A 14,232-nucleotide genomic window follows, 5' to 3' on the forward strand; every position below is an offset into this window, starting at 1 on the left:
GCGAAAAACTGGATAAATGGAAAACCTGGATAAGCGAAACTAAACAGCCGGTCCCATACGATTCCACTTATCCAGTTTCCACTAGTAGTGTGAGTCTGATCCTACTCATAGCTTTTTTCGCGAGTTTTTTTTCCAAGACGTAGTTTAAATGTCTAACTTTTTTAGCACGGCATCAACGGATTATAATGAATGCAAATGGTTTAAAGGTGTTTCAAAAATAACAAATATAAATGCGTTTATTTCATTACTATTTACAGTAAAGTTGTTCTTAGGTATATATAAGGGTTAGATTAACCACTATAACCAATATTTCTTATAGTATTATTTTTACGGTTGCATTCTCTTCCCATTCGATTAATTGCTTGTTGTTCAAATAAAAATCGAATGAAATGCGAGTAAGCCAACAATAGTTTTGTGCGTAGCGCTAAAAACAACTAGGCAATAAAATACAACGTTCATTATGCTGCTCACTTGCTCACTAGTAGCAAAGATAGATATAACTCCGTAATAGATGGATACAGTCTAAGGAAAAAACGTGCCTCAAAAATTACGAAAATTTGATTCTCGATCAGATGGCGCCACTAGTTTTGGCCTACACTCGTATAGAGGGCGTTGACTGTTTCGTTTGTTATTTATAATTTTAACGCATACCAGTGAAAGAACTTGGGTCAAAATCATATAAAAATAATTAATGCAAATAAAAAAATCATTTATCCATATTTAAATACATTTTATCGTATTTTTATAAATATTTATTTTTAGTTTTAAAGTATGTCGACAGATGGCAGTGAATTTACTGGGGTTACAAAATTTACTATGACAGTACCGCTCTAGTATAAGTTACTCTATGCTAGTAGGTATAGCTGTAATTTAAAACCTTTGTTATGGCAATAAATTGTTCATCTATCTATCTATACTAATTACAAAAATGAGCAATTAAAATGCAGACAACTCACCTGCTAACTTATTAATAAGCGCAACATATGGGCAGCCTGACACAATTCTCAGGGTAACTAAACAGTAAGCACCAATCGATTGCCATAATAATGACCACCACAAGTACATTTGGTAATTTTAAACATATGTTGACTCCCGCGCCTTGCAATTACAATATAATGACAGTCCTTCACAAGTACGGCTACCATGAGTTGACATTTGACGTTTACGCTAGCGACTGAGTTAAATCGGTCGCAGTCCATCTCGTTCGCACTGATGTAAAGTCAACTCATGGTAGCCCTACGGGGTCCCTTTGTTTAACATAATTATTAAAAATCATAATGTAATGATTGTCATATTATCATTAGTCATAATTCTGAAACCATTATCTTTTCAGGATTTTCCTAAGGTTATCCTATAGATAGGTTAGGTTAAGTTACGCGTTTCTGAGCAAAACCAAATTATGACTAACGAAAATGTAGGCAAACAATACATTATGACTTAAAACTTTATGGAAAACAATAGAGACCCTAGCTTTACAGATAGCCTTATATTTATTTGGTAGTTAGGATCTCCTTTCATCATTTAATACTTACAATTATTTATTTATTTATTTACAGCTTATCGTTTCCCATTACCTCCAGTGTATTTGGAAATTTTGCTTTTAAGGCACTGCCTCATTTTAGTTGATTAGTCATCATTTAGCATTGATTAAAATATGGTTTAGTAAAAAAAACATTACCAACTTATAAACCAAAAGATTCGTCAAAATAAATATACAAGAAATAAATATTTAATCATTGCTTCTCTCACACAAACTTGTAAAAAAACACTAATTTCACTACCTAATGAACGCACACCTGCCTAATGTCTGTTTTTGCTCCCTCTGATCACCTAATTAACCTCAAAACACATCCTAAAACAACGTGCTACCAAACACAATCCCATTAAATCTGGAAACCATTCGTAAGTCCATTTTAAGCCTCCCGGCCTGCCAATTAAACGACCCCCGATTATACACACCTGGCGTTAAGCTTGCAGAACCGGGCCAGTAATGCGAACATTGCCGGCCGATTCTTATTAATGGCTTGTCTTTAATTGCCTCGCCTTTTTCTTGTTTGCGAGTTAGCTCTCTAAACTTTCTTATACGATCACGTGGCCACTTTTACTTTATTTTATAATAACAAATAAATATTATAGGACATTCTTACACAGATTGACAGCCACAGTAAGCTCAAGAAGGCTTATGTTGTGGGTACTCAGACAACGATATATATAATATACAAATACCTAAATACATAGAAAACTAAGAAAACATCCAAGACAGGAGCAAATATCTGTGCTCATCACACAAATAAATGCCGTTACCGAGATTCGAACCTAGGACCATCGGCTTCACGGCAGGGTCACTACCCACTAGGCCAGATCAGTCGTCATAATTTTCAAGTCAACAACGTTCTTTTTATTTCAAGAAAAATTTGAGTTAATATGAGACTTTCCATCAAAATCACCTCGCTTTCGAAGTTATATTTTAGTATTTTTAACTTTTTGACCGATTATAAATATAGCTGTAGTTACATGCCGTAGATTTATGTTAGCTGCTCATTTCTAACCACACTGTCACAAGCGAGCCGCAAACCGTGGAATAAATAGCATCGCTAATTAGCAGTGGCCGCGGTAATAAGTGAAATGGGGTATTTATTTTCTGTAAAATGCTTGTGCAATCATGAAATATTTGGTACGTTTGTATTGCTGCAAACAACGATTTAATTGAGCTATTTAAAATGGATAATTACAAAATGGAAACCACATAATATGCCTACGTTTTAACGTAACAAGTTCTTGAAATTAATGTAAAATTATTATAATTTTCATATTTTTAGCCTTTGTACAAAAATTGTTATAAATTTTTAAGTAGCGAAAATCAAAAAATCAGGTTTCGAGTTAATGAAGTTACCAGAGAAAGCCTCAAGTTTGCTATTTAAATTTTTGGTAACCGTATTGTAATCTAAAAAAGTGCTACGATTTTAAAAACTCTGATGGCTGAACCTACTGCACCTTAGACGGTTAGGTACTAACCTCATTTAACTTTTTCTCATACTTGGACGAATTTAAACGGAATATAAGTACGATCTGGGTACAGCACAAGGTAGTCGAACTGGAAAGTAACGTCAAAATACTTAATTTCTAAATAAAATATCTTCTCTAAGTACTTATTTATTTTACTACTAGCGTCTGCTCGCGATTTTTCTGCATGGAATAATGATGACGATGGATGGATGGTATACTCGTGCACCTTTAACCTGGAGAAATTAGCATCTAGCCGCATTATTCAAAGCATCCAGAATGCTAATTTATGGAGGCCTGAATTATTATAAACTTTTCCCACGGGATACACCCATCTCCATGATTTTAGTTTATAATTCCCGCTGCGTTCATTTGTTTGCAGAGTTATATTGGTGTTAGAGAGGGCCCCCACTGGTGCGTTGCGTTGCGTTGTTTTGTGGTATTTCGGTTTGTATTATTAAAAATAAATGTAATGCTGCGACGACGCTGCGACGAAACAACAGGACGCGACGCAACGTAATCCACTAATGGAGCCGGGCCCTTAGTGATTAATTATAATATTTTTTTAATGTGGGAGTAGTCAAGCAATACTTAGAATTTGAAATAGGTTCAATGATTACAAATCAGGTTATAGTTCTAGGCCGTGTTGCATAAGCGAAACTCCTTGTCTTATAAGTGGAATTAGAAAAGGAGTTTTGCTTGTAATATTAGTTGTAGTTTATTATGCAACACGGCCTAGTAGGTATTTTATGATCGCGTTTATCGCATACGATAATATGTCATGATATGACCTACGTCACTTTCTGACACCGCGCCATAGCAAGAGTGACAAGCGGTAAATCAAGACTTGTCATGAACGATAAATTTATAAATACCAAAGATAAATATAACTCCGTAATAGATGGATACAGTCTAAGGAAAAAACGTGCCTCGAAAATCAAGAAAATTTGATTCTCGTTCAGAGGGCGCTACTAGCTTTGGCCTAATGTCGTATAGATGGCGTTGACGGTTTCGTTTGTTATTTAACAATTTTAACGCATATCAGTGAAAGAACATGGGTCAAAATCATAAAAATAATTAATACAAATAAAAAAAAATCATTTATCCATATTTAAATATATTTTATCGTATTTTTATAAATCTTCATTTTTAGTTTTAAAGTGTGTCGACAGATGGCAGTGAATTTACTGGGGTTACAAAATTTACTATGACAGTACCGCTCTAGTATAAGTTACTCTATGTAAATACATACGGAATTCTACAAAACAAGCGTAACCTAAGTTATATACTATAAGACTATAAGTTAAGAGTTAAATTTTGCCTTAAAAGTGTTACAATACCGTTTTGTAAGAAGAAACACATTTTACTTGAAACATAATTTGATTAGTGTTGGGGCTGTTTTCTCTCTCTGTTCGTTAATTTTCAAAGAAATTCACGATGAAGACGACAACGATTCGTTTTTATTATCTACATTTAGAATATATATTACGCGAAACTCTGCGTAGGTGGCGCCACTACCACAATCTGAGGGTCTATCGCGAAACAAGATAATCGAAATTTCGTTATCTAACATCTTTGCTACTCTTGCATATTCGAGCGATAAAGAGGCAGATAGAGAAATTTCGAATCCGCGTTTCCAATTAGATCCTCTGTAAAGCAATAATCTGAGACAGTTGCCAGAACAACCTTCAATATTCCTTCTTAGACCTAAAATAACAAACAAATAAGTAACCAATCACCCTAGTGTCTATTATGTTTGGTCTGAATCGAACAAACAAATCTGTATTATGTGAAAATGAAAAAATGATTTATTGGTTACCGTAAAATGGGGTGAGTAGGAGCAAAACTGACATTCAAACCTCGATAACAATTTATTCTTACATATGCAAACTTGATGGTGTATACCTATAATAAGCATATTATTAAGTGTTCCGGACGTTTGTATTTTAGTTTTTATTTTATTTTGGGTAGTTTCATTTCATAACTTTGACTATAAACAGGAAATGCCACCTCAACCCGTGGTCCCCGTAAGTTATAGTCTGCATCTTCTCAAATGACTTTTTCGCCTAAGTCGGTAATCTGTTAAACAAAAGCCATTGTTCCTTTTTTAGGAGCGGTCACCCATTGTGTACTATTGTCTCTGACAATGGCACGCGCCGTAGCACGCGCTCCGACTCAATGGTACACAATGGGGGACTGCTCACACAAAAAGAACAATAGCTTTTGTTTAACGGCGTAGGCGGCGTAGGCCGTAGGCGAAAAAGTAATTTGCGAAGATGCAGACTTTAAACTACATTGATTCCTAGCTGTCCTCGTAACCGCGGTCGGTATTTATATTAATACTTTGCATGCATAATAATGACGCCATAAAATGACGCTGTACTGCGGTAAGAATCCCTGATAGCAGCAGCTATAACGGCCGCCAACGACAGAATAAAATTATCATAACACAATTTTCAAATTGTCACATTTTATCCCCCTGTTATTAAATTTATACTAGGTGGATGTTATTTAATAAGTAGGTATCCATCCATTCATTCATCCATTGCAGCCTCTTAAGACGAAACTGGAGGACCCGCGCGAAATCGCCTTTTCATACAAACGCAGTCCTCATTTTCCTCTCTGGATATTAACATTATTGAAAATATTTTGACACAATTTGTTGTAAGTATATAAACCACATTCGATTTTTTTAGATTTATTAATTTTATAAGTTAGGAGAATTATAAATTTGTATGAAACCTGTTTTTCGCACCTAGTTGACGCAGCCGCCCCCTTTCCTCTTAAAAATAATAATAATAATAATAAACGTTTATTCAAAGATCTTACTTACAACTAAATACATATTTTCTTCTGCCAAACCACACAGTGGTTTGTTGGCAGACGAGGCTCCTTTGCGTTTGTGTTAGCTGTTGAAGGGTTGTTGAAGGGTTCGTCTTTAGACATAGGCCTACTCTCCATTCTCCCACTAAGTATATGCATGCAATTTTTGTATCTGAAAATGTTTATATAGATAGGTACCTATATTATTAGTATTACTATTCTGGCCGCGTAGCCAACATGCCAATCGCTTACGCTCCGTAGCGAACTAAACGCAACTGTCACTGTTGCACTAATACGGAAGAGTGATAGAGAGACACAAAGCGTTTCGTTGTCGTAGCGCAAGCGATTGTCTTGGCTAGGCCGGCTGATCTCAATTTAATTTAAGATACTTTACGTATTGCTACTAACGCTTTTGCTTGATCTTTCGTTTCGTTTCCATGGAAGAAATGTGACGATTCTGGTTGAATATTTGTCACTTTTGACACTGGCACATCATAATTATTTTCTGTAACAAATTCAGATCAGATTTTATAACATGTGATTACTTATTACAATCGGGATCCGCCTCAATTAAGGTACCTGAAAAGGCCGAAAAGTAAATTGACATCAAGCTGAGAGGGGACCTTTTCAGTGGCATTTATGCTTTGTATTCATAAAAGTGTTTTAATAGTCTTAAGCAATTTTATACGCGTCCTGAATAAATTTAATATTGTCTTTCTTCTTTCTTTCTAAATTTAATCATTATGAGTTTAATCGCTTTATATTGGCTTACAGTATTAAGACTTGCAGTGTTCTTCTTGTTCTGTATCAAACATCAGGATGTTAGGTATAATATAATAACCAACGGATTAGGTACGGGATTTCCTTTGAACATCCTCGTTTATTTTTTGTTTAATTTTTAATATTCCAAAAATTCTTCACAATAATTCCAAAGCTTAACCTGGGTTAGACAAATTGAATTTTAAGCCTAAAACAATTTCGCTCCTAAAATTTTAAACTTGACATTTTAATCTTCTGTTTTATGTTAAAGCAATCGAAACTGGATATCTGTCATAGACTAACCTTTGTTTCAACAGTAATCTGAGATTAACCGAATGTTTTATGTGAAAAAATTTGACACCCTTATTGTTTTTATGTTGATTTTGTCCATTCGTGGATTATTTTAATTTCAGTGTTTTAAAAACCTTCAAAATTCGAATGTTCATAAAACGTACGTGACGTGTTGATATTATTACTTTCATTTTCATGAGTCATTTGTCACGAGAAAACACACAAAAGTTCGGTTCGTCGAAATATAAAATAAATAAACTATAATCAACATTTCAGGGAATACTCATAGTAGATAAAGCAATCACTTTATAGCTCGTTATTTAAATATACCGTATCAACCAATCAACCAGTACTATAAATATGGTCCACACGTTTAATACGAAATTAAGTATCAGTGCCAATTTATTCTGTTGTTGTCCGAGTTTTATTTTCCATTAATGAAAATATTTTGCCTGAGAACTACAATCTTCAAAATAAATAATAGTCACACTGAACGAAGATATTTGGGTTAATTTTGAACCATAATTGGTAGCTTTTCCATTATAGGTAAGTTATGTGGTTTTATGGTACATAAAATAGTGACTAAAGATCAAACCCTGAAATAACAAAACCTTTCAATTTCAAAATCAAAATGCCGATCGCAACCGATTTAAAGTGCAATTCCCCAGAATAATAACTTGTCGCTTGCAATACTGCGTAAATTGTTCCCATTCCCACAGATTGAGGCTATGGGCAATTTCACGATGTAGTGCATGATTATTTTCCATCGTATTTTCACGGAACGTGTGTTGCTATTTCAGTAAGTCTCGGTACATAAAGTACTGAGGTTGACTTCAGCATGACAAATGCGAACGTCTCCGAGAAAACACGACGGAGATCAATTATGTACTACATCTGTAGTAATGTGTTCCTAGTTATTGACTGTGATGGGTAGATGCATTTTAATTATGCTACTAGATTTTGAACTGCAAACTAAGTACAACGTTTTGATTGAAAGAAAAATGGGATACAACTTAAATAACAAATAAAATTATTTAATTAAATATTTTGATGTGTTTTTAAGTAGTCACACTACTATACTTCCATTCGGTTTATAAAAATGGGATAATTCATAACGTCGAGCAAGATCTAAACTGGACTTTTGAGGAGAAAAATACGACATTAAAATATACTAGTACTTGACCCAAACATGATCTCAAAAGGGGCCTACTGACTATCAGTGTCAGTTGTTCGGAACTGTAAAATTTTTGTTCTAACTGACAGGCCGATATCGTCCGGCGGACTGATAGTCAATAGGTCCCTTTAAAGAGTGAAATGGTCGTGAGTCATGTTTGAATGAATAGTAAAATGCTGAGTAATAATAATTACCTAAAACTTAGAAAAATCAATAAGTGTCCTTGTTTTGATAATTTCTACAAAAGTGCGATTTCTTTTGCCTAACTTTAGGCATTTGTTTCGGGAAGAAAATTATTTGCTAAAGTTTTATTTCTTTTGTTTCAGATAAAAAATGTCCATCTCCGAATTCAGGCGGAAGAAACTTCTCTACGTTTTTAATGTCTTCTTTGGTAATTAAGATTGTACTTTTATTGCGTTATAAAGTTTTAATTGTGCTAAGCAATATTTATTTCTTTTAATTGTTTTTTATTTATTACAGATGTCAATCAAAGTGGCACGATAGAAAGGAAAGACTTTGAGTTGGCTATAGAGGTAAGAACACCGCCGTGTTTTAACAAATTATGCCGTTATTCATCATGTTTGAATGTTTGTCAAATCTAACAAACCGTTGATAATCGTTTGTCCCTTTCCGTCATTTTGACATTTCTGTTTGTAAGAAAGAGACAAAAATTAACAGAGGCTTGTAAGAAGTTGTTTTATGAATAAGGGGTTAGTCATTGTCAATAATCATCTTGGCAATCGATTTAACGCCCAGCCCCATATTACGCTGCGTTATGAAAGCGCTAGTCGTAACGTAGTTATAATAGTTAGGTCCCTATAACTGTCTGTATTTACTATAACTAAAGCATTTTCTCAACTGGGTGATATTCAGATTTTATATTTTTTATAGTTTTGATTTAGTTATGATACGGCATTGACATGACTTGGTGTGCGAGATGCCTAATACGCCACTGAAACATGTCGCGCGAGTGACTAAAACAAGTGTCTAAACAGTGAAATTATTTAATTATACGCCACTGCGTGCGTTCATTTCGAGCGAACCAATCAGCGAGGCCGATCATATCAAAAAGGGCATTCCGCAAAAAGTCTAAATTGCCGAGGGCAGAAATGTGTATTATTATACCGTCGAATTCAAAGCTAAGTTATCAAACGTAAATCATGCCAAATATCGACTTTATTAGATGTGTTAAAATATAGCGTCATCTACCCGACACTTTTCTTGAATGCCCAATCATCATCATCATCATCATCATGTCAGCCGATAGACGTCCACTACTGGACATAGGCCTCCCCCAAGGCTCGCCACTCCGACCGATCCTGTGCCGCTCGCATCCAATGCCCAATAAAAACCTTAAAAGATTTTAAAATCAGGAAACCGTATTAGTTAGGTCCGTGTACTAGGATCTAAAACACTTACTCAATGAAAGTGCCTTAAGACCCACTCCCGGTAATACAGCATTAAAACTGAAGGTTTCAGTTGATCCATCTCCGGCCTTTGTAGGAAATCTCGGTCGTGGTCTTAAAACAGCACACAGATTCCAAACAGCAATGATTTATAGTTTGGCAAACCAAATTGTCAGTAAATAAGAACAAAAAAAACTGTGCTCATTCTTTTCTTTTGGGTGCTAGTACTAGTGTAAGACATAGATAGTATAATTCTCTCTGTCTATATTTGAAATGAGACAGACCTTTCACAAACTAGGTATATGTATTTTTATTTAACAATCTACCAACCTAATACAGATTTCAGAATATGCGTAATATTCTATCACCGATAATAAAACATCGATGGTGTTTAGTACTTACTTACCTAGTTAGTGGTATTCTATAGTTCTACAGTATTGCGTACCAAACTGTTTAAGATTCTACAGTTTGGTACACATTGATACTTGGAGATGAGACTTATTTCGACGAGAGTACAGTTTTAATGTTAAGGCGGTATTCCCCCAGTGTGCGGCACTGTGCGGCAAAAGCATTTTTTGTACCGAATATGGGCTAAAAGTTACAAAAACACTGCATATTGGAAAATTCATCAAATTGATTACAATATTATCGCGCATAAACTTCGAAATTCCAACTAGTTTTTGTGATAGCTGCGTAGTGAAGCGACGTACACATACATATATTATACATACATACCTTTTTCATAAATTCTCTAGAAAGTGTCCCACTGCTGGACAAAGACCTCCCCTCTATACTTCTAATCCTCTCGGTTAAATTCAATTTCTGACCAATAATTTAATTGACCCAACAATACGTTGATAATTTTAACATATAATTGTGTTTGTGTATCAAAGCTATAGGAGAATATTTCGAAAACTACGTTTTTTTTTAGCTAAATTATTTTAGTTATAATTTTTAATGACATTTTGTAAAAGACGTCCAAGTAAGAAGAATATTTCTAAAAATTATTTGTCAACGTATTTTTGGGCCATCATGTAATACTGTTACATTATAGTACACTGTGATGGAACTGAATAGTGGGGCATCTCTCGGTCGCATTCGTCTTAAAGTGTACGTAATACGCTGAGGAGATTTAAGAGCATGAACTTCCCGGACATTCCAGCATTTAGCCTAGAGGAAATTGGATTTATTTTCAACCGTTAGGGCTACAAATAGTGATATATAAATATCTGGCTGTCCGATAAGTCCGGAAAACTGATTCCCAGATTTTTTATAATTATACTGGAATCTAACCTGTAAGCTTGTAATATTTTCTTTTACCTCTTAGAAAATCTGCAGCCTCCGAGGATGGAAGCCCGGAGATCCAAAGCACACTGAGACGCACGAAACCATGATCAATATCTGGGACGGGCTCAGGAAGAGGGCTGATTCTAACAGGGATGGACAGGTAAAATCTCGACACAGATTTACTTTTTTACTTTTTATGCTAGTTGATCTTGAAGTTGCGTGTAAGCGGCGTAAAGTTGATTTTTATGCTCTAGTGCGTAAAGTCAAATTATCTGACCCTTATGGACTTAGCAATTAAGACCAAAACTGCCATACAAACTGCCACTGCTGCAGCTGGCGGCCGGCGCGCTCTCAACCCCACGCGGCCGTGCGGCATTCATTGCGTACTCATTTCTTTCATCTTGAATAAATACGGTAAAATAACCTTAAATATTTCTGTATATTTTACTGGAAATTTAAGTAAAAAGCAGAGTATATAACTCGGGCATGAATGCCCATTTTATATTCGACCTAAATTACCTATTGCCTCAGATAAAATGTGTTAATTTATGCCCTTGTTGTATAATCTACTATTTTAAATAACCTCTTTTTATCGATCCATCACACAGGAGCTTAAAAGACTGCTTACATTTACTCGTTTATGAACTAGTCAAAATTGAACCGAGAGAGTAAATTATTTTTATAAAAATTCTGCTTCGTAAAGTAGCTTACAAATAAGTTGAATATTTTCACTGCATCATCCAATATTTCGTTATTAGACGCTTCACGATGAAATCTTGAATACATTAAAATTTTACGCCCGCTGATATCGTTTAAAGCCTTTTCGTTATCTATAGCCAATATAGCTAACGTATAATATAACTTATTTGCCGGGCTTGAACTTATAGTGCGGGTGACGTTAAACACAGGTGATGTGGTAAATAAAATAAGTTTAAAAATAATTGCGAAAATACAACAACTATGGATGGTATAGAAAAGGATGCCAATCTCTTATGGCAGAATTGTTGCAAAAGTGACCGCTTTCAGCTTTAAATAATAGTTCCTAATCTCTCCGGTGGCGCTAGTTAGGGTCTGGGACATGAGTATAACATGAACCAACAAATAACCCGACCAAATTACGTAGGTTGTTTTTGGTAGTATTTCGGTGTATGGTGGCGCCGCCTAATTACTGTTTTTTGATGGACACTTTTCATACATAGAGATTTGGCTCCTTTATATAGTCTCCATAACAGCAACTAAACAAAAAACGTCAATCAATTGTTAATCTGAATGACAATGTCAGTCAAAGCCGTTATGTGCTGGTCATCTCAAGTGGCAATATTGATAAATTTAAGAAAAAACCTTTTTATTTGAAATCATGTGTGGTTTGAGTCAAATTTGACGTCATCTGCACTAAAAGTTATTTGACATTTTACTGACGAAACAGCCCAATGGCAGTGCTGTGTTTTTTTCTGAAAATACTGTAGGCATTTTTCCAGCCAATTAGCAAAACTGTATTCCTTATATGCTTGGTAAGCATAAAAAAATTAATCAACATTCATTCTAAACATGATTACATTCCGGCGCTACATCAACGATCGTCCACTTTTATGCCACGTATCCATTGTTAAAATAAATTGGGCTCGGACTAAGGCTTAATACAAAACATTTTTATCCAGTAATTCTCTTATTGTTTCCAGTAGGTTTTATGAGAACCATCACGTTTGACCGGGCACATGTGGGGGATATAGTAATCAGATTTGTATGGGTTGGGGATTGCTTCCTCTTTCCGAATTTCCAGTGGATTCCGCATTGTTTTTTGAGTCCGTGACTTAGAAAATCTTGGGACTTGATTGTCATGTTGTTCTTTAACTTATGGTGGTTGCACTTCGTGCACTTACTAATCGCAGTTTACAGGCGATAAGATTAACTTCGATAAAATAAATAGGCCATATAATTTTTAACTAATTTTAGCTTGCTATCCAAATTAAATCAAGCAAACCCACTACGATGACGCTGGTTGCTTGGTACAACTGACCCAACTGTGTCTTAATAGCGAGACTCATTCGTCAGGAGTAAATAAATATCTAACCGCAAAATAACATTCTCAACATCATCTTCCTCGCGTTGTCCCGGCATTTTGCCACGGCTCATGGGAGCCCCGGGTCCGCTTGGCAACTAATCCCAAGAATTAGCATAGGCACTAGTTTTAGTTAATAACATTCTCAACATTTCTCGATAAATTCGTTTTATCTCAGTGACTTTGCTTTTAAGGCACTGATAATCAAGCAGATATATAATATGATTTTCTTTTTCCAAGGTCTCCGTTGAAGAGTGGGTATCCATGTGGAACGACTACGCCCAGAATCCGGCCTCGGCCCTAAAATGGCAGCAACTGTACAGTCAGTTTATGTTCCAACTGGAGGACGCCAGTGCAGATGGCTCCATAGACTGTGACGAGTTCACTACGGTCTGCTCGTCCTACGGCATTGATCCTCAGGAGTGCAAGGTGGCGTTCAATAAGATGGCGAAGGTAAGCTCAGTATTCTTACTAATCTTTGTAATTTTCAATATAAAGACACCAGTGCTAAAGGCTCCATAGACTGTGACGAATTCACTACGGTCTGCTCGTCCTACGGCATTGATCCTCAGGAGTGCAAGGTGGCGTTCAGTAAGATGGCGAAGGTAAGCTCAGTATTCTTACTAATCTTTGTAATTTTCAATATAAAGACACCAGTGCTAAAGGCTCCATAGACTGTGACGAGTTCACTACGGTCTGCTCGTCCTATGGTATTGATCCTCAGGAGTGCAAGGTGGCGTTTAGTAAGATGGCGAAGGTATGCTCCAATATTCTTACTTATCTTTGTAATTTTCAATTATAAGTATATTTCACTGAACATTTACCTGCTAGTACCTATGTACTAGTAGGTACTTTGGTCTATACCAAAAACATCGAATTTGACTAAACTTTCGTCATAAATTCACCAAATAAAATACATTTTGTTGAAAATGTATTTTTTGATGAAAATTGTTGAATTTTCATCTTTCTTAATGTGTTATATTTTAGGCGATGTATATAATTCATTGATAAATGTCACAAAATATATTATATTTGTTTACACATCCGCGTTTTACAATAATTATGTCTGAATTGCAATAAATAAACAACTTTATACAAAGTCTTACAGTAAGCTCAAGAAGACTCAGTAAAAATGTCACAGTGTTAGGCTCTAAAATAAATACGAATTCCAATATAACTTGTCGGGCTATAGGTTAATTGGTAGAGTTCGACCAAGAAAAGTCTGTAGAGATTTTGACAGCACACGCAGTGCCAGTGTTATTTATACGTCATAATTTCATACAACTTTAACGTTTAAAACAACACCTCCACTGCGTGTGCTGTCAAAATCTCTGCAAACTTTTCTTCTATGGTAGGTAGGTATTTGTACTAAAATATTCGTATTTTTTTCAATGAAGGATTAAAAATTAGGTACCTACACAAACCATTAC

At 35.3% G+C, this 14,232-nt stretch overlaps 1 protein-coding gene across 1 annotated transcript in view; it reads left to right on the forward strand.

Moving 5' to 3' along the window:
• The window catches only part of LOC134755379 (calexcitin-1-like), a 38,608-nt gene that overhangs the window by 22,345 nt on the left and 2,031 nt on the right, over positions 1-14,232 (forward strand). The window contains exons 2-5 of the mRNA XM_063691930.1: positions 8,377-8,441; positions 8,531-8,583; positions 10,784-10,903; positions 13,043-13,255. Coding sequence (XP_063548000.1) covers positions 8,384-8,441; positions 8,531-8,583; positions 10,784-10,903; positions 13,043-13,255 — 444 coding nt within the window. The 5' untranslated portion in view covers positions 8,377-8,383. The remainder of the gene's footprint in view (positions 1-8,376; positions 8,442-8,530; positions 8,584-10,783; positions 10,904-13,042; positions 13,256-14,232) is intronic.

This window comes from Cydia strobilella, chromosome 2, assembly GCF_947568885.1.
Source record: "Cydia strobilella chromosome 2, ilCydStro3.1, whole genome shotgun sequence".
NCBI classification, from domain to species: Eukaryota; Metazoa; Arthropoda; class Insecta; order Lepidoptera; family Tortricidae; genus Cydia; species Cydia strobilella.